Genomic DNA, 22,115 nt, shown 5'->3' on the forward strand with positions numbered 1-22,115 from the left:
TGGAGTGAGGGATGGGTCAGGATAGCTTTTCTAAGGTTACCACTTTTGTTTGGCTTTTAAAAAAAAAAAAAAAACCAAAAAGAATTATGTGTATATGTATAAAATGTATGTCTATATCTTCCCATTTTCTGAGACGTGGCTCTGTTTCACTAAACCAGTTTCATCTGGATCCTCTCTTTGCTTTGCTGTAGTATACTTGTCTTGCTCACTTCAAATTCTCCCAGCAATTTGTTTTCAGTTCCGGGGCTTTTTCCAGAACGAGGGACTTCAGCCCTTGTTTTTGAGTCTACTCTTAGCATATCTTACAATGTTGTCATGTGCAAAAGATCCCTTCCATTTGCACCTATTCTCACATCCCTTTCTAAACTCTAATGATTCATGATTTTGGGTTCTCTTCCCCTCAAGTCTTTTAATAACCCTGTTACTTTTCTCCCCTTCTGTTTCCTTCTGCAGATATACTGAGACCATATGAGTCCTATAGTTGGTGGTTTAACCAGATCTTTCTTGTATTTGAGAATTCGTGGGTTTACCTTGTCACCCATCCTGTAAATCTGGTCTATGGGGTTTTGGTTTGGCTGTCCTGGAAACTTTTTTTTTTTGGTAGCGGGAAAGATTTCAAGTGATTTAAAAAATTAATTGAGATGTTTTATTCAAGAGAACAACAATACAGGCTTGCATTTAAAAAAGAAATGCTCTGGCTGCACTGTGGAAAACTGATTCAGTACATAGAAGGATATTAATTAGGAGACTAGTAGTGACCCAAGTGAGATGATGATGGTTTAGACTAGGATAGTGGCAATAAAGCTTGTAAGTTTGAGTCCTGTTTTGGTGAATGTCAGAGAATGAGAGTGAGTAGACGTGGACGATCTCCCAGGATAGGGATTCTTGCAACTGTTTTGCATGGTCCTGCTGCTTCCTGATATAGGGAATAGTCATATAAGCATAGGTGGGATTTTTTTTGGTGAGGGGGGAAGAGGAGCAGGTTTGATATTTATAAGCAGCTGAGTTTAAGGCCTTGTTCCATAAACTATGCTCTACCCTCAAACTACACACATGCACGCATATTTTAATTCTTCATCAAGCCTTCTCCTTACCCTCTGATCATATCTTCTTCTGATGTAGAAATTTATTGTTTACTTTAACTGTTAACATATTTGTATTACTGGTTATTATTACCATTTCCCCTAGACCAGCTGCTGGCAGACTTTTTCTTAAAAAGACAGTAAATACTTTAGGCTTTGGGGGCCAGAAGACAAAAATAAGGGTATTGTGTAGCCACTTAGTATCATTTATAATGTAACCACTTAAAAATGTACACGCCACTCTTGCGCTGAGTTGCAAAAACAGACAGCTTGCCAGAACTGGCTCACAGGCTGCAGTTTGTTAACCACTGTACTAGACTATAATTGCTCCTAGTTGCAGGTACATTGCCTGGTGCCTTTTGGTTAAATTCAGTAGATTTTTGTTGAATTAGTAAATATTGTACTTAGAGATTTGAAGCCCAGGCAAGAGGGTTGAATAAAGATAGATATTTGGGAGTGGCCATCAAACAGTAATTGAAGACCTGAGAGTAGATGAGATCACCTGGGAAAAATATAAGGGAGGAGAGGGCCTAAGGTGGATCCTTTTTCTGTAACTCAGAGAGGAGACTAAATAATGACTAATTGAAAGGTGCTTCTGTCATATGCAGTAGTACCTGTTGCTAACTGGCCTAAGCTAAGCCTTTTGGCCATTTACACTAAGAGGTTCTTTTGGATGAATAAGGAGGCTTCTAATTTTATAGATTGGTGAAGGTAATAGATGTTTCCCCTTAAAAATTTTACTACCAGTGAAATAAAATAATAAAACAAGCCTTAGAATTTGCTGCTTATACAGATATGTATTAGGAAGCAGTCACAAAAAGTCATACAGCTTGTTTTACGGGTTTAGGCCCTTTAGATTCTAAACTACCACCTTGCAATAAAACTTCAACCCTAAGAAGATACCACAAAGATCTGACTAGGATTAGGGGACAAAATCCTCCAAGATAGGGTGGGACACAGGATCAAAGGAAAGCTTAGACTCAGAAACTTCTCTGAAGATTGACTGCAGGGCTTGCCAGATTCTAATACTGCCAGCAAGTAAAAATCAAGGCACTTGTACAATATTCCTTGTTAGTCCATATATCTTGAACAATTCCTTTTCAGAAATAAAAGTTATTTCCAGCTTCTCTTATGTTATTTAACAAACCCATGTTAAAATTCAAATGTTGATACTCAGAGCACTTACTGATTGGGAGTTAACTCCTGATTTGGGTGCTTCGCATGCTAACTAACTTCCTCTGAAATATGGATTACTAATTTACATACTTCAGAAGTTAACACTTCTATAAAAGCTAAAGCATTATTTTAATGGGAATTACAATGTAGCAGTAACTTGATTACATTTTGGAGGGGGCTTCCTAGATCCTTTTTTTAATGTACTCTCAAAAAAATTGTAAACAATTAGGTGTTGTAATTATTGCAGTGTAAATGTTTTTCTCAGTTCTAGTAACAACTGGATTAGATGTTCATATGGCAAATTTTAACAGTAGTACAGTTCTGATCTTCAAGTGAATGAAGACAGCTTTACAGAGTGGTCAAATAACAATATTGGTATTTGAGAATTGCCCAATATTTGTTACCACTTATGAGTTTATACATAAAGCACTCTTTGTATTAATAGTGTTGAAATTAAGGAGTTCCCGTAATGGCGCAGCAGAAACGAATCTGACTAAGAACCATGAGGTTGCAGGTTCAATCCCTGGCCTCTCTCAGAGGGGGTTAAGGATCCAGCATTGCTGTGAGCTGTGGTGTAGGTTGCAGATGTGGCTTGGATCCCACGTTGCTGTGGCTCTGATGTAGGCCAGCAGCTACAGCTCCAATTGGACCCCTAGCCTGGAAACCTCCATATGCCGCAGGTGTGGCCCTAAAAAAAAAAAAAAGACAAAAGACAAAAAAAAATAGTGTTCAAGTTGGAACACAGAAACATATTAAATATAAAATTAGATTCAGTGCTCTGTCTTTATACTTTTGAACCTTATTAGTGATAGTGGTTTTTACCAGTACATCATTCCATCACATTAAATAAATGTTACTAATTTGAATTTTGTTTGCCCATTTTGTTTACATTTAGTATATATTTAAGCATGAGTTTATGTCTATATTAATATTTTCATATATTTAGTAAGTTTGTAATTTGGGTTCTATGGGATTTTCTTTTTTCCCTAGCAAGGGATTATCACTCCACTTTAAGAAAGTTTTACAGAGGTACCATAGCAAAACAATCATTAAATAAAATAATAGCATACTGAATCTTGCAGTACATTAAAATAATAATATATAATGACATGTAGCTTTCAATGTAGCCTTTATTCTTAAAATGTAAGCATTTACCATGCTTGTACATGTAATAAAATAATCTATCATATCCCTTTGTCAAAGGGAGAAGGGATATCTAGTCATTTCAGTAATTCTTGCTAAGACATTCCTGAGAGAGCGTCTTAGTAAACCTCAGTTATTTCCTTACCTTTTGATACAAGATATCTATTCCAAATTTATTTTCACTTTTATGTGATTTTTTTAAGGCCATGGCAATGAGTCATTTACTTTTTTAAAACATGAATCACTTGAAACAATACATTGGTTGCAAGCATCAAAAATCAGCTCTGGCTGACTTAAACAAAACCATAATTTATTGGAAGAATATGGGGTAGTTCATAAAATGAGTAGGGACAACAAATAACTCAGTATACAGCAAGTCCAGGATATAGGCATGGTTCACTACCTTGTCCAAATACTGCCTTTGCAAGTTAATGTGCCTTCTTTTTTCTTTACATTTTGCTTAAGATTCAGAGTTATAGGAGAGAGTTTCTGATGGCCGAGTTTGAGCCTCATACCCTATTTATGCTAAGAGAGAATGAACTGCTTTAATAGATGGTTCCATCAAGACTGGACACACAGAGTTCACATCATGGCTCAGTGGTTAACGAATCCGACTAAGAACCATGAGGTTGCGGGTTCGATCCCTGGCCTTGCTCAGTGGGTTGAGGATCTGATGTTGCCATGACCTGTGATGTAGGTTGCAGACGCGACTTGGATCTGGCGTTGCTGTGGCTCTGGCATAGGCCAGCGGCTGCAGCTCCAGTTAGACTCCTAGCCTGGGAACCTCCATGTGCCACAGGGGTGGCCCTAGAAAAGAGGGGGAAAAAAAAAAGAAAGACTGGACACAATGGAGAGTATTTAATTCCCCAAAGTATCCTGGATGCAGTTAGGAGAGGGGAATGGATCCTAGGCAGCCAAGCCGTACTTTACACAGCCCACAAAACTAATCAACAGATATCCAGTAAAATAGACAGGAGTTTTGGCTTTTTAACTTCATATAGTTCATCATTTAAAGTCTAAAACTGATTAATCCTTAATCTTTAATAAAATCTAAAAAAATTTAAATCTTAAATGCCTAAGACTCTAATTTATATACCAGCAGTATCAATATTTACATACTTATGAAGTTTTTGTTTTTCTTTTCAGACAATGCGAAGACACAGAAATGAAGTGACAGTTGAATTGAGAAAGGTAAGAGTAGAACAGATACTGACTCACAGACTTTGAAAAACTTACAGTTTTCAAAGGAGACAGTTCGAGGGGTGGGGGGATGCGCTGGGGCTGTGAGATGGAAATCCTATGAAATTGGATTGTGGTGATCATTGTACTGTAAATGTAATAAATTCATTGAGTAATAAAAAATTTAAAAAGAGGAAGGTAAGAGTGATTTGTGTTATAAAAATTAGATTTTTCTGATGTTAAATTTTTTTTTTGTCTTTTTGTCTTTTTGGCATTTCTTGGACCGCCCCCGCGGCATATGGAGGTTCCCAGGCTAGTGGTCCAATTGGAGCTGTAGCCACCGGCCTACGCCAGAGCCACAGCAACGCAGAATCCGAGCCGCGTCTGCAACCTACACCACAGCTCACGGCAACGCCGGATCGTTAACCCACTGAGCAAGGGCAGGGACCGAACCCGCAACCTCATGGTTCCTAGTCGGATTCGTTAACCACTGTGCCACGACGGGAACTCCTGATGTTAAAATTTTATGTAACTTGAATAATGAAAATACTCTGGCAAATTAGTGGGCATCCCTAAAACCCACAGCATAAAAATATATCATTAAATAATTTATAATGGTACACACTTAGAATAGCTTCCACTTATTGAGGTACTAACTGTGTGAAGTACTTTACCACTATCATTGGAATTCTCCCAACATCTGACGAAGTTAGATACTCTGGATTTTTCTTAACATCCTCTTTCTGTGGGCTTTGTGCTGGACAGAATCCCTCCATCTTCCTCATGTAGAAGTTATACATCCTTGTTAAAGGTGCTTTAGAAAAATAAATAAAAGTAGAATAACCGGAGTTCCCATCATGGCTCAGAAGAAACAAATCCAGCTAAGAACCATGAGGTTGCAGGTTCAGTCCCTGGCCTCGATCAGGGATTGCCGTGAGCTGTGGTGTAGGTCGCAGATACGGCTTGAATCTGGCATTGCTATGGCTCTGGTGTAGGCCAGCAGCTGTAGCTCTAATTCGACCCCTAGCCAGGGAAACTCCATATGCAGCAGGTGCGGCCCTAAAAAGCAAAAAAGAAAAAGTAGAATAACCTTGTATCTTACCAACTAAATGCAACTGCTATTAGGTTTTATTTTATTTTTTTCCATTATTTTTGAATTATCCTCATTAGATTGTTTTCATGCAAGCATATTTTATTTTAAGCAAATTTTAATTATTAATTAAGAAAGTACACATAGGGAGTTCCCGTCATGGCTCAGCAGTAATGAATCTGACTAGTATCCATGAGGATGCGCATTCAATCCCTGGGCTCTCTTGTGGGTTAAGGATCCAGCGTTGCTGTGAGGTCGCAGATGCGGCTTGGATCCCTAGTTGGCTGTGGCTGTGGTGTAAACCAGCAGTTACAGCTCCGATTTGACCCCTAGCCTGGGAACTTCTGTATGCCACGGTGCGGCCCTAAAAGGGCCAAAAGAAAAGAAAGAAAGTACACATAGTAAGTTCTGTCTGTATACATGTACATTTTAAAAACTAGATTTGAAACAGTTCTAAATCTTTGTGTTTTTCTTAGATTAGATCCTTTTGTTGATCTACTTGTAAAACTCATATATTATCATCTTGACTTTTCAGTTTTACAGAGAAAGGTCTTGATTCTGAGAGTACACACTCTCTCAGTGAGTCACTAGAATTAAATGGACCTGTGCATTTGTTTACTCAATAAGTCTCAATAAGTATTTATTTTATACCCACTTTGTGTCATGAATTTTTGCTCAGCATCGATATTTTGGTATATAATTCATGAAATCCATTATCCTGTACCCCTTTCACCCATTTTTAAATTTGAAAAGTACTTGCTAATCCCATGTTCTTTCAATTCCTTAACTTCTTTGTGAATACTTACGGATTAACAACAGTGATTTGGCAATCATATCTTCAAGTTTTTCAGATGCTTCGGTCATTTGGACCAGAGAAACGAACTTAAGCCTTAGCTTAATAAAGTGAGTAAGGTGAGCTCGTTGCCAGTCTTAACACTTTGGACTTAGCTTCTTCTTCTTCTTTTTTTTTTTTTTAACTTTTTATTAACGTATAACATACCCACAAAAATGTCAGTATAGCTTAAGTATATAGCTTGATGAATTTCCACAAAGTGCAAACATCCGTGTAAGCAGCTCCTAAATAAGAAAACATTACCTGTATCCCAGGGACCCTTCCCAGTTACTTCTTTCCCTCAAAGATAACATTATCATGATTTCTAACACTGTAGATTATTTTTCATATTTTGAACTTTATAAAATAGAATAATGTGTGTCCTTCTGTATCTGGTTTTTCATTCATCTTATGAAGATCATTAACTTTAATAGAGCCTGTGGAAATAAAACTGGAAATAATTATTCTTTTTTTGTCATCTCTTCACATTACAGCAGCTCTCCCCAGCTGTGAGCCTTTACTTTCTCCTAACTTTTCATGCTTGGAGTATAGTTCTGTGTTTGTATTGCTCTTGGTATTATTCAGAATTCTCCCCTGTTTTAAGCTTTTTAGACCTTTTGATATGCTCATAAATCTAAGCTCTTCACTTATATTTGGTGATTTGTTCCTTTTATAGTTGTGCCTGCCCTCTGTATTTAATTTATAGAATTAAAAATCTTGCTTGTCAGAGTACATCTTTTTTAATATTCACCTTGGTTACTTTAGAGTCCTCTTATTTCCTTTTCTTTTTTTCCTCCTGGATAACATCATTTCCTTTCCAATTACTATGATTAATTCCTGAAAATCTTTGTAGGAAGATCAAAATGAAAGTAACTAAAGAAATCTCAGATAATTCCTCATTTCACATTTGAGAATTTCCTGAGTAAGCAGCAAGAAAGTGACCCCTTCCTAAAAAAAACAAAGCCTAAACTTGAGACAAAGCTTAATTGATTTTGACATGATTCCGTAGAGTTGTGTAGAGTCCTAAAGAGAAGATTCTTCCACTCTTTACGGTCAGAGTGTCTGATTCCAGCCTTGCTGTCTTTATTGCTCCATTGAGGAGAAAATCACAGCATTGTTATTACTGACACTGAGATTCTTGAAAGTACAGGACTTGTTTCCAGCAAATGGAATGATCTTTTAAAGCTCAACAGTAAAAAAAAAAACCTAGACAATCCAATGAGAAAATGGACAAAAGAAGTGAAGAGAAAATTCCTTGAAGGAGGTATACAGACAGCAGTCATGATGATGATTACTGCATCATTAGCCATCTGGGAAATGAAGGTTAAAACCAATTAAAAGCATATATCAGAACAGCTAAAATTAGTGGTAATACCAAATGCTGGTGAGGATACAGAGAAACTAGATCCCTCATATGTTGCTGGTGGGAATGTAAAATGGTATAATCACTCTGGAAAACACGCGAATTCCTGATAGAAGCAACAGCTTTTATGAATTTCCGGAGAATTATGCTTTGCAAAAAAAAAAAAAAAATCCCATTACAAAGAGTATATATGCTGTATGATTCCATTTAAGAATATTTTTGAAATGACAAAATTTTAGAAATGAACAGATTGGTGGTGGTTACGGGTTAGTGAGGAAGGGAAGTGAGAGGGAGGTGGTTTGCTTATAAAAGAGCAACAGGAAGGCATTTTCTGGTTTCGGAATTGTTTGGTATCTTGACTAGAATGGTGGCTATAAGAACCTACACAGGTGATAAAACTGTATAGAACTAAATACACATAAACACATAAGTTGAATGCAAGTAAGACAAAATCTGAGTAAGATAGTGGATTTTATTAACATCAGTGTCCTGGTTGTGATATTTTACTATAGTTTTGCGACACATTACCATTGGGGGAACCTGGGTAAACTATACAAGGGATTTCTGCATTATTTATTGCAACTGCATACAGATTTGGAGTTACCCTCAATAAAAGTTTTAATTTGAAAAACCCTGATCTATGAGCTCCCGTTGTGGCTCAGTGGTTAACGAGTCCTGCTAGTGTCCATGAGGACAGAGGTTCAATCCCTGACCTTGCTCAGTGGGTTAAGGATCTGGCATTGCTGTGAGCTGTGGTGTAGGTCACAGATGCAGCTCGAATCCAGCATTGCTGTGGCTGTGGCATAGGCCATCAGCTACAGCTCCGATTCCACCTCTACCCTGGGAACTTCCATATGCTGCGAGTGTGGCCCTAAGAAAAAGAAAAAAAGAAAAAGCAGACTCTGTAGCCACAATAGTCTCTGTAGTTCTCTAGTCTCTGGGTTCACATCTTAATTAATATTTCCCAAGTATATTATTTAATTTAGCCAGATTCTCTGTGTCCCGATTTATTCATCTTAAAATTAATGTTTGACTTTTAAAGGAACTAAAACTAGATAAAGATTTAAAAGAATGAGGGTATTTCTGGTTAAAACAAATTTAATTATTTATTCAAATTTGGAATGTGACTGGTAAATATCCTTTTCATAACATGTATAAGAAGTAACTGATGACTTGTTCTACAGATTTAGGTAAAGAATTGCAAACCACTTTTTCAAGATAGAATGAAAAGGAACTTCATATAGAGATTAATAATACAGAATTTGTTAACTCAAAAAACATTAGATTGAGTTATAAGAAATCTCCCATAGTTAATTAAAGCTTTTGATTTACAAAGAGGCAATTCCATGTGTTCAACCAATTGTCAGAAAACTGATCTAGGAATTCCCTGGTGGCCTAGTAGTTAAGGATTCAGCATGTGGAGTTCCTGCTGCGGCGCAGTGGGGTTAATGATCCATCTTATCTTTGTGGAGGTGTTGGTTTGATCACCAGTTCAATCCCTGACTCAACTCAGTGGGTTAAGGATTTGGCATTGCTGCAGCTGAGACATAGGTTGGAGCTCCAGCTAGGATCCCTTGTGGGAATTTCCATATGCCAGGGGGGCAGCCTAAAGAAAATAAAAGAAGGGAAAAAGGATTCAGCATGGTTATTGCTGGGACTTGGGTTCTCTCCTTGGCCCAGCAACTTCTACGTGCTGTGGGAGTGGCCATAAAAAAAATAACCATTTTCTTTAAAAAGAAAAAAAAGAAAGCAGATCTAAGAAGTATTAAATACATATGAGATAATAGATTAATAATGGATTTCTAAAGGAACTTTAAAATGGATCTAATAATCTGTGTGTATGTGTTTGAGATAAGGTAGGTGTAGAAACTAGACAAGTTCTCATATCGTCTGAGCTCCCCTCCCACTTAACAAAAGAAAAAGATACCTTTTATAGATGCTGAACTTATTATAGTACAGTCTCTAAGAGGATAAAAATCTGTAGGTTTACAAGCACAAGTACAGTGTAAGTTACTGATTCTGGTGAAGCCTTTCTTTTACTGATTAATTAGATCACCAGAAACCTTCCCCAGGAATAATAATCTTTTCTTGACTTGTATATATTTTTTAAAAAATTATTTTTATTCAAGTATAATTGATTTACAATTTTGTGTTAGTTTCCAGTATACAGCAAAGCGATTGTTATGCACATATATACGTAGAAATGTATATACTATTCATATATACATAGTGTGTGTGTGTATATATATATAGTAGTGTGTAAATGTTAATCCAAACTTGTACATTTTTTTTAAGAATACAGTATGACTTTCTTGCCCTTCAGTGCCCAAAATGGTCTATGTTAGGATGTTTTCAATTCAAATAGATTGTTTCAACTTACTAAGAAGCAATAATAACACTAAACTTGTATATGCCCCAAAACATATGTTCAAATATGTGTAAAGCCAGATTGATGAATTACAAGGAGAAATTTGTCAAAGACATGATCATTGTGGGAGATACTTTTGTCAGCACACCAATTAATATAGACTAGAAACTTCATCTAATCTCTGCTGGGCTCCTTCCTTCATCTCCAGTCAGCTGGTGGTTTAGCTTGTGACTAGATGATCTAAGATGGTCCCACACAAGTTGACTGTTGGATGAGACCATGGTTGTCTCCCACATGACCTCAGCGTCTAGCAGTCTAGCTCAGAGCTTTCACATGGTGGTTCTAAAATTGCAGAAGCAGCAAGAGAGAGGACATGTTTGGATGTGTAGGCACTTTTCAGGTCCATTTACTTAATGTCCCATTGCCAAAGCAAGTCAATAGCTACATCTGGGGGTTCCTGTCGTGGCGCAGTGGTTAACGAATCCAACTGGGAACCATGAGGTTTTGGGTTCCATCCCTGGCCTTGCTTAGTGGGTTAAGGATCTGGCATTGCCGTGAGCTGTGGTGTAGGTTGCAGACGTGGCTCGGATCCCGCATTGCTGTGGCTGTGGCATAGGCCGGCAGCTACAGCTCCAATTAGACCCCTAGCCTGGGAACCTCCATATGCCGAGAAGGCAGCCCTAGAAAAGGCCAAAAAAAAAGCTACATCTGGAATAAGTGCAAGACTAGGTTATCTGGAGGCATAGATATGGAAAGGGGAATTATAGCCATTTTTTAAAAATCAACCACAATTTGAATGTGAATAATTTTATGCCAATAAATTTGAAAACATAGGTGAAATGGATAATTTCCTAGTGGAAAAAATTTACCCAGCTTATTCAAGAAAAATAAAAAACCTTAATAGGTCTAAAAATAATTAAATTATATCAGTAGCTAAAAATTTAACTTCCCCCACCCCCCTGAAAAGAAACAGTAACCTTACAGGTGGAACTCCAGCTAACATTCAGAAGACAATTTCAGCCATATTAAATGGTTTCAGAGAAGGTAGAGGGAACACTTCCCAACTCATTTTTTGAGGCTAGCAAACCGTGACACCAAGAACCAGACCAAGACAGCATGAGAAAAGATGCTTAAAAACCAGTTTCACTTATGAACATACATTTAAAAAAAAGCAAATAAAATATTAGTTAATTGAATCTAATAATATATATCACCATATATATATACATATATATATATATATATCGTGTGTGTGTGTGTGTGTATATATATTATTTTATTTTTGCATTTTAGGACCACACCGGTCACATGTGGAGGTTCCCAGGCTAGGGGTCTAATCAGAGCTACTGCTGCCAACCTGCGCCTCAGCCACAGCAATTCGGGATCCAAGCCTCGTCTTCGACCTACACCACAGCTCACAGCAACGCCCGATCTTTAACCCACTGAGTGAACCCCCGACTTCATGGTTCCTAGTCAAATTTGTCTCCACTGTGCCACGACAGAAACTCCATATATATTTTTAACTCCAGGAAAGGTTTATCCCAGGACTTAATAAGGTTATAAATTTAACATTGCAAGATTCTAAGTTTAACATTAGAAAATCAATTAATTTACAACATTTATAGATGAAAGAGGAAAACTGTTCATTTCAGTAGCTACAAAAAGAAGCACAACTTAATAAAATTAATTACATATTGTGGCTTAAGATAAAAGAAAAACTTCATAAATTAGGATTAGAAAGGAGCTTCCTTACAGCAGGGATAATATATAATGGTAAAATGCTATCCCTGGATTGGACATCCGTATATAGAGGAGGCGTTGGTTGTATTTATGCTTTATATTGCTTTTATGCCTGAAATACCTGGGAGAGTAGGAGGAATGGGGGGAGTAAGATCCCTAAAAGGCCTTTTGGAAGCTTGATTACTCAGGCTCTGGAGAAGTTAAAGGAAACAACGAAAATAGAATGAAGTTAGGGTTAGAATAATTTTTGTTTTATTATCTGTTCATGGATAAACTTTATTGAAAGTTTTAAAAGTGGCTTAAATTCTAAGAGATGTTAAAAATTACCATATAATAGATTTTAAGATTAACTGTGTTACAAAGTATAAAGCATAGATTTTTAAAAATTTGGTAAAATTTTAAACTTGAAGTTTGAAATTCATAGTTGCAGGGATAGCACAGAAAAACCATACACCCATTGCTCAGCACCTGGCTTCCTTGATTCTTCGCATTTTTCCATATTTGCCTTTGTCTTACTTTCTGACACACATACATCTTTTTTTTCTTTCCTTGAAGCAGTTAAGTTGCAGCACAGTGCCCCATTACTCCCGTAATACATCAGTTCATACACCTTTCGACATGACGACGGTGCATGTGTCGAGTTTACATAGATAAATTTTTACTATCTAATTCATAGACCCTACTCATATTTTGCTGGTTGTTCCTTATAATTCCTTTATATCCAAGCTAGGATTAGACATTGCAGTTAGTGTCATGTTTCTTAAGTCTCCTTCAGCCAGCAGTTCTTCAGTCTTTATCTTTCATGATGGTATACTTAAAGGAAGAGTACGGACTATTTTTTGTTTGCTTGTTTTTTTATGGCTGCACCACGGCATGTGGAAGTTCCAAGGCCAGGAATTGAATCTGAGTCACAGCTGGGACCTACACCATAGCTGCAGCAGCACCAGATCCTTTAACCCACTGTGCCGGGCCAGGGATCAAACCATGTATCTGCAGTGACCGAAGCCACTACAGTTGGATTCTTAACCCAATGTGCCATGGCAGGAACTCCCCACACCAGTTTTTTTTTTTTTTTTTCTCCTTTTAGGGCAGCACCTGCAGCATATGAAAGTTCCCAAGCTAGGGGTCAAATCGGAGCTGTAACTGTGGTCTGTGCCACAGCCACAGCAACACCAGATCTGAGCCACATCTGTGACCTACGCCACAGCTTAAGACAACACTGGATCCTTAGCCCACTGAGCAAGGCCAGGGATTGAACTCAAATCCTCGATACATCATACCAGAAGGCACATCATGTTGATTTTTCCCTTACTCTTGATGATAACCTTTGCCATTTGGTTAAGATGCTGTCTGCCAGGATTTTCCTCTATAAATTAAGAAGTATTTCATGGGGCAGCCACCTGAGACTATAAAATGTCAATGCATGGATTTTCATGTTTGTGAGATGCATTAATTTTAAAATAGTAAAGAATTGAATAGTTACTACTAAATAAGTATGCTGAGATGTAATTTGAAGTTAGTAATCTCCTAAGCATTAGCATATACATAAGCATCAGTTTGTTTAAACATACTTGCTTATACATAGGATAAAAGTAGATGCATGCAGATAAGTGAGTAAGCTTCAGCTATATAGTTCTAGTATTAATTTTCTTTTTTTTTGAATTATAACATCAGTATTAATACCTCATCAATAACTTATAATCAAACACTTCTGTAAATATTGTGTTGAAAACTAGAAAGTAAATCCTTTGAAATTTTAAGTTGGAAAGGATCTTAGAAATCACTTAATCTTTCATCTAATTTATTTGACTTAATTCTGTAGACAAACTCAAAATTTAGAGGAAAGTGTAATTTATCCAAAGTTACATATTGTGTGAAATGGCACAAGTTGCCATTATAAGCAGTTGAAATCTCATAAAATACAGAAATATTTTTGCTAGTATAGACTTCTTATTATAAAAGCCATGTGGCAAAAGTTAAAATCTGGGGTGATAGCAAGTAGGTGGCATTTATGCTAATAAGTTTCCATTCCCCACACTCCCAACAAACATACAGATTTAATAAACGCTTGAGCAGTGAACTCTTTCTCATTAAGCTGACTTCTTAATAAATTGCTTCAGGCAACCATTAGCAATAAGTTGATGAAAGCTAGCCAAATAGTTGAAATATATTTGCTAGACTTAATAATAATAATAATTTTAAAATTTAAATCCTCACTACAGGTTAGGAGGCTCAGTATTGGTCAAAACAATTGGTACTTGATAAATTTTGTATGTGTGTATATGAAAGCTGATCTTTAAGCCAGTCAATTTTGTTACCAAATCCAAAATGTAGCCTGTCATTGGTTTGCAGTATATACATATAATTCATACTACCCTGATTTAGAAAACAGTGTTTCACAATTGCCTGATAGTTGAGATAATTTTAATGGATTTTTCATTAACAGCAGCCCTCGTGACTTCTAAACTATTTATTGGTTACCTTTCAGAACAAAAGAGATGAACACTTACTGAAAAAAAGAAATGTTCCCCAAGAAGAAAGTTTAGAAGATTCAGATGTTGATGCTGATTTTAAAGCAGTATGTTATTTTGTTCTTATAAGGTGTTTTAAAAATAATTTTTTATAATAGCCAGAGAACTTTATTCTCAATCTAAGGTCAATTTTACAATGATAATTAAGGTACATTAACTCTTAACTTTAGTCAATAGATTATTTAATTAATAAATTTTGCTATTAAACTACTTGCTGAACTATCTTTTTTTCTTTTAAGCAAAATGTCACACTAGAAGCTATATTGCAGGTATGTTATTAATATAATATTTTCATTTTGAAGTATTTTGACATTGATTTTTATTTTTAATTTCTGAAATTTACATTTGATGTTGCAGAATGCCACAAGTGATAACCCAGTTGTCCAGTTGAGTGCTGTCCAGGCTGCAAGGTAAGTACTAATTTATCCAGAGAGAGAATGATGTCACACCTAGGGTGTCTTAGCTGATAGTCTGGAAATAGTATGTTGTTATTTCTGTTCATAGTTTGAAAATGATAGCAGTTAATTTCTTATATTTCTTTTTCTAGAAAGCTGTTATCCAGTGACAGAAATCCACCAATTGATGACCTAATAAAATCTGGGATTTTACCAATTCTAGTTAAATGTCTAGAAAGGGATGATAAGTAAGTATGAATTTGACTCTCTGTTCACTTATTTCAGCTAAGTGAAAATTTATGATTATTAAACCAGTGGGTTCTATTTGGTTTTATTACGTTTTTCATTTGTCATGCATTTTTGTGTAATTTTCTTATTCTGTGATCATACTCAGCAGACATAAACTGCTTCTCTCTTTAATGTATAACATACATGTTTGTATATCTTCTAGGAAAATTTTAGCTTCTGTTTATTGTCTCAAAGATTTGTCTCAAAGATTTATAGTCTTTGTTAGTTGGGTTTTTTTAAGTAATATTTTAAAACAACCCAAATAGTGTTTGAGTCACTCTTTGCTTATGAGTCTATATATAGATTAACCTCATGACTTGAGTCAACATGAATGGTTTCCAGAACTGAGTGGCTCTTTCTTACCCCGGGAATATTCCAGCGGATCCACTGATACTCTGTGAAGTCTTTAACAGAACTCCAACCATGATTAGTTGTCTAACTTCACTGTTTTCATTTGTGATAAATTAAAAATAAGAGGGCAGCTTATAATTTTCCAGAATAGAAAGGGAAAAACACCACCTCATTCTCTTTCTTCAGTATTTATAGGGTTTCTTCTGAGTCCTTAACCTTGACTATCCTTGGTTTTTGCTCACTACCACCAGCTCCTACCTTGTTCTTCTATTTAAAAGAATATATCTTTATTATCTATCCTAACTTAATGTAAATAATTCCTTCTTAACAGATTTTTCCTACATCAGCCTTTAACCATTTTTTATCCATTCTGCATGGACTTCAACATTATTTCCTTCCATCCTTCCTCCCTCCCTTCCTCCCTTCCTCCCTCTCTCTTTCTCCTTTTTACAGCCACACCTGTGGCATATGGAAGTTCCTGGGCCAGGGGTCGAATTGGAGCTGCAGCTTCAGGCCTACGCCACAGCCATGGCAATACCAGATCCCAGCCATATCTGTGACCCATGCCGCAATTTGTGCAATGCTGGATCCTTAACCCACTGAGCGAGGCCAGGGATTGAACCGGCATCCTCATGGACACTGTGCCAGATTCTTAATGTGCTGAGCCACAGTGGGAACTCCCAACATTGTTTTCTTTACTTGACTTTTCAGTAGCACTCTATACTTAGTATGTCTATAGAATAAACTCCAAGTTCTGAAGCCTGAGATGTGGGGCCTACTAGTCCCACCGCACATGCACTTAAGATAACCTACCCTTTCAGTTTCATCGCATGTTATATTTTTGTATACCTTCTTGGCTTCAGCTCTCTTGATCTCTTCCCAGTCATCTGTATACATCATGATCATCCCACCCATGATACTTATTTGTATTTCCAGCTGTCGGCGCCTTTCTTTATTTATCCCTCTTTGAAAAGCTTCTTCGGTATTCTTTTTTTTGTGTGAGAGCTTCCTTCACAATTCCAGTTTATAATGATCTCATCCCTTTAGCAAAATTATGTAGCCTTATAATGTCTCCAACATATAAAGCAGATGGTGTAGTGGAATCAGAGCTTTAAGACCTGCCAGAAGTTGTGGCAGTGATTCAGATAAGATGATGAGGGCTGCAGCTAGCATAGTTTTATTAGGCATGGTGCTAGAAATAGAAGAAATAGTTAAGAGGTAAAATTGATATGACCTATTGATTAGATGTCTGTGGGAGAGGAAGGAGTCGAGAAAAATAACGAATGGCTAAATGCTGCAGTTACCAGTGGACATAAAGGAGTAAGTTTATATTGACTGACTTTGAGAGCCAGTGAGACATTCAGCTGGAAAAATCCAACACGCAGTTGGATACAACAGGGTGAAATTCAAGGACAAAGTAAAGGATAACCTTATAATCTGCAGGTCATAAATATAAATGGTAATTATATGTCTAAAGATTGTTTTTATTGTTTTTTTACAGTCCTTCATTACAGTTTGAAGCTGCTTGGGCATTAACTAATATAGCATCAGGAACTTCTGCACAGACGCAAGCTGTTGTACAGTCTAGTAAGTAAATTAACTTCCTTACTTGCTGAACTTTTTTTTTTTTTTTTTGGTTATACTCATAGCATATGGAATTTCCTCGGTCAGGGATCAAATCTGAGTCTCAGCTGCAACCTACCACAGCTGTGGCAATGCCAGGTCCTTAACCCATTGCACTGGGCCAGGGATCAAACCCATGTCACTGCAGAGAACACTGGATCCTTAAGCTGATGAGCTATAGCAGAAACTCCCTGGACTTTTTTTTTTTTTTTTGAGCAGAGGGATAGAAGTGGGGTTTTATTGTAAAGACAGTTTTGTCTTATAACATTTTTAAACTCGTGAATATTGTACGTTATGATAGTTGATATCTTTCCTATAGCCATCAGTAATCTATCATTTAATAATTTGAATTGTGGTTACTAAAAAGCGAATAAAGGTTTTATATTTTATAAATCACCTCCTAATGATAGGTTTTAAATTTTCTGTTTTGGAGTTCCCATTGTGGTTCAGGTAAAACAAACCTAACTAGCACCCATGAGGATTCAGGCTTAATTCCTGGCCCTGCTTAGTGTTAAGGATCCTGCATTGTTGCAAGCTGTGGTGTAGGCCCAGATCTTGTATTGCTGTGGCTGTGGTGTAGGCCAGCAGCTGTAGTTCCGATTCAACCCCTAGCCTGGGAACTTCCACATGCTGCAGGTGCAGCCCTAAAAGGCGAGAGAGAGAGAAGAGAGAGAGAGAGAGAAACAAAGAAAGATAGATTCTGTTCCTAAGTGCTGAGTAGCTTACCACTTATGAAATAGCAGTAAGTTTCATTGAATCAGGTAGTGAGAATCTATTTCTTTCACTTTTGTTTCGGATATTTCAGTAATGTCAAAGAAAAGGTTTCTAGGTAGATGTTAGTTGTAAAAGAAAGGGAACAGATTTTAGACTAAGGCTTTCAATAGAGACTAGTAGGTACCATTAAATAACAATATTTTGTTTTCTTTTTGTGTGTGTGTGTCTTTTGTTGTTGTTATTGTTGTTGTTGCTATTTCTTGGGCCGCTCCCGCGGCATATGGAGGTTCCCAGGCTAGGGGTTGAATCAGAGCTGTAGCCACCGGCCTACACCAGAGCCACAGCAACGCGGGATCCGAGCCGCGTCTGCAACCTACACCACAGCTCACGGCAACGCCGGATCGTTAACCCACTGAGCAAGGGCAGGGACCGAACCCGCAACCTCATGGTTCCTAGTCGGATTCATTAACCACTGCGCCACGACGGGAACTCCTTGTTTTCATTTTTAATTTTTTGGTTATTTTCCGTGTGTGGTAATTGATACTGGTATTCTGTTACAGAAGTGATGACTAAAATTAGTTAAAATACAAATATTAGTCGATTCAAACCATCATACATTGCTGGTGGGAATGTAAAATAGTTCAGCCTCTTTGGAAAACAGTTTATCAAACGGTTAATCATAGAGTTACCACATGACCCAGCAGTTCCCCTACTATGTGAAACTAAGAGATAAGAAAGTAGGTCCATATAAAGACTTGTACAGAAATGTTTTCAGCAGCATTACTCATCATAGCCCCCAAATGGAAATAACCCCAGTGTCCATTAGCTGATGAGTAGTAAACAAAATGTGATATACCATAGAATACTACTCAGCAATAAAAAAGAACAAAATGTGATATGCGCCATAACGTAGATGAACTGCAAAATCATTATTCCAAGCGAAAGAATCCAAACTACATACTATAAAATTTCATTAATATGAAATGTCCAGAATAGAAAAAGCTATAGAGGCAGAAAGAGTAAGTGGTTGCCTAGAACTGGGAGAGAGAGTCTTAGGACTATTGTGGGTATGGGATTTCTTGGGGCAGGGGTGGTGTGATGGAAATGTTGTAAAATTAGATTGTGGTGATGACTACACAACCCTGTATAAATACTAAAAATCATTAAATTATACACTTAAAACAGACATTGTATTGCATGTAAATTATATCTCAGTAAAGCTATTAAAATGAGTCTATTTTAATTTAAACATTAAATAATACAAGTAGTAGTATAGAGATAAACAGCTAAAAATCCTACAGGTAGTATACAGTTGACTCAAATTTAAGAAAATTTAAGAAAAAGTGATCTAACTTTTTCTTTTTTTTTTTCCCACTTTTTTTTTTTGTCTTTTGCTATTTCTTTGGGCCGCTCCCGCGGCATATGGAGGTTCCCAGGCTAGGGGTCAAATCGGAGCTGTAGCCACCGGCCTACGCCAGAGCCACAGCAACGCGGGATCCGAGCCGCATCTGCAACCTACACCACAGCTCACGGCAACGCCGGATCGTTAACCCACTGAGCAAGGGCAGGGACCGAACCCGCAACCTCATGGTTCCTAGTCGGATTCGTTAACCACTGCGCCACGACGGGAACTCCCACTTTTTCTTAATTTCATATCTGAAGTGAGTACGATACCACTGTTTTGGAATTTGAATTAACATGTAAGTTATGTAAAGACTAAGTATTATAATGATAAGTTGTCTTGATACATAAAGTAGGCTTGATGTGGGAATACTCAGTTCTTTATAGTTAGTCCCCTATCAGCAATAGGGATCACACTGACTAAAAGTATTATATTCTAAGATTACATGTTCAGGGTAGAAACTTTTTTTAATGTGTTATAAGAAAAATTTCATGCTGCTGTTTTCTTTTAATTAACACTCTCATAGTAACTTTTAGACCCTCTCAATAGGTCTATTACTTGAATATTATTAGGGGAAATATAGAATTTATTTAGGATAAAGGTATTTGCCATATTTATTCATTCAGTGAATTATAATTGGGCAGCTATGGTGTGCCAAACTCTGCTGAAATCTATAAACTCTTCAACATTTTGCCGTATAAATAAGAGGGTTTTTTTTTTTTTATTGTAGATGCCGTACCTCTTTTTCTAAGACTTCTTCATTCACCGCATCAGAATGTTTGTGAACAAGCAGTATGGGCTTTGGGAAATATTATAGGTAAGTTGCATTTAGGTTTGAAAAGACTCCACTTAAGTATCTTAATTAACTTTTTTCCTACATTGGCATAGCCATTACACACTATGTTTCCTCTGATTTTAATGTGGGTTGACTATCTTCTTGCCTCATTAATACTAACTTCAGATGGTACCTCTTTGAAATGGATATAAAATTTTCTATCAGGATTGGTAGGTTAAATTTGTGTTCCCCAAATCAAAATCTGGCGGAACAGCAGTGCTTGATGCCCTTGACTAATGGTGAGGAAACATAGAACATCAGTGTCCCGACATGAGCCATTGCATACATTTCAGACTTTCTCATCCTGAATGTAATTTTTTTTTTAAATACAATTTTCATTTCTGTAGGTGATGGTCCTCAATGTAGAGATTATGTCATATCACTGGGAGTTGTCAAACCTCTTCTGTCCTTCATCAATCCCTCCATTCCCATCACCTTCCTTCGGAACGTCACATGGGTCATTGTCAATCTCTGCAGGAATAAGGACCCCCCACCGCCTATGGAGACAGTTCAGGAGGTAAATGAAGAATTGCAAAGGCCAGATGGTATATTTTCCCTATGTTTATGCTTTAGATTTTCATGCACAGGAAATGAAATAATGCAAACACTGATTTCATTGCAGGTATGAGATTTTTTAAAGTAACATGTCACACTTAACTTTTGACTCCTGTGAAATACAAGTTGAGACTTGTGGCACCTGAATGAATGTCAATCCACAATTCAGGAAAACATAAAAAAATTCAAGCAGAAAAATGCCAAAGAAAATAAAATGTCAGCATTTTATTGCTACATTGCATTGTTTTGTTGTTGTTGTTGGCTTTTTTTTTTCTTTTTCTTTTTCTTTATTAGGGCTACAGGTGCAGCATATGGAAGTTCCCAGGCTAGGGGTCGAATCAGCTGTAGGTGCTGGCCACAGCCACGTCTGCAACCTACACCCACAGCTCATAGATCCTTGACCCACTGAGCGAGGCCAGGGATCAAACCCACATCCTCATGGATACCAGTCAGATTCGTTACCACTGCACCACAACAGGAACGCCACACTGTTGATTTTTAACACTAAAAAAAACAAGGGATTGCTACAGATAAAATGATGAACTTATATTCAAATGTTCATGAGTGAATTTGCCTGAAGTCCAATTGAAATTTCCCTTGATTCCTGACAAAATTAGTGCTCGTGATGTGTGACCTGCTTTGTGTTAAATATACGGATTAAAACAAAATAAAATCTTTTCTATCTACACCTGATTTGTAAATGGATCTAAGTATGTTAAGTTTCAAAAAATCCTGTATAGCCTTTAATCACTTGACTGTAGAGAATGTTGATTATGAATCTTTAATCTTTTTTTTTTGTCTTTTGTCCTTTTAGGGCCATACCCGTGACATATGGAGGGTTCCCAGGCTAGGGGTCTAATCAGAGCTGTTACTGCTGACCTGCGCCACAGCCACAGCAACGCCAGATCTGAGCCGAGTCTGTGACCTACACCACAGCTCACAGCGATGCCGGATCCTTAACCCACTGAGCAAGGCCAGAGATTGAACACACAACCTCATGCTTCCTAGTCGGATTCATTTCCACTGCACCACAATGGGAACTCCTGAATCTTTCATCTTTATAGTTTTGACATCTTTTGCCATCTTGGGCCACCTTTTGCCTTTAAGGGAAGGGTACTTAGTAATTCCTTCCAGTTTCCCCCCCCCGACCCCCCAGATTAAAGAAAGATCTGTAATGCCTGAATTCAGCAAACTCAATACTGGCCATAATTTTCTTGACTAAATCTGAGGTCAGAAACTTTAATTTGACTCACGTAGCGTCTTAAGATCTTATTTTTAGGAGTTCCCGTTGTGACTCAGTGGTTAACGAATCCGCCTAGGAACCATGATGTTCCAGGTTCGATCCCTGGCCTTGCTCAGTGGGTTAAGGAGGATCCGGCGTTGCCGCCGTGAGCTGTGGTGTAGGTCGCAGACATGGCTTGCTTGGATCTCGCGTTGCTGTGGCTCTG

The 22,115-nt window shown here is 37.3% G+C and overlaps 1 protein-coding gene across 1 annotated transcript in view; it reads left to right on the plus strand.

The window, feature by feature from the left end:
• KPNA3 (karyopherin subunit alpha 3) overlaps window positions 1-22,115 on the plus strand; it is an 82,634-nt gene that overhangs the window by 43,440 nt on the left and 17,079 nt on the right. Inside the window, exons 2-9 of the mRNA XM_047755866.1 lie at window positions 4,548-4,592; window positions 14,462-14,551; window positions 14,744-14,773; window positions 14,862-14,914; window positions 15,052-15,147; window positions 17,040-17,125; window positions 20,008-20,094; window positions 20,460-20,629. Coding sequence (XP_047611822.1) covers window positions 4,548-4,592; window positions 14,462-14,551; window positions 14,744-14,773; window positions 14,862-14,914; window positions 15,052-15,147; window positions 17,040-17,125; window positions 20,008-20,094; window positions 20,460-20,629 — 657 coding nt within the window. The remainder of the gene's footprint in view (window positions 1-4,547; window positions 4,593-14,461; window positions 14,552-14,743; window positions 14,774-14,861; window positions 14,915-15,051; window positions 15,148-17,039; window positions 17,126-20,007; window positions 20,095-20,459; window positions 20,630-22,115) is intronic.

The sequence above is a fragment of the Phacochoerus africanus genome, chromosome 13 (genome assembly GCF_016906955.1).
Source record: "Phacochoerus africanus isolate WHEZ1 chromosome 13, ROS_Pafr_v1, whole genome shotgun sequence".
Lineage (NCBI taxonomy): Eukaryota > Metazoa > Chordata > Mammalia > Artiodactyla > Suidae > Phacochoerus > Phacochoerus africanus.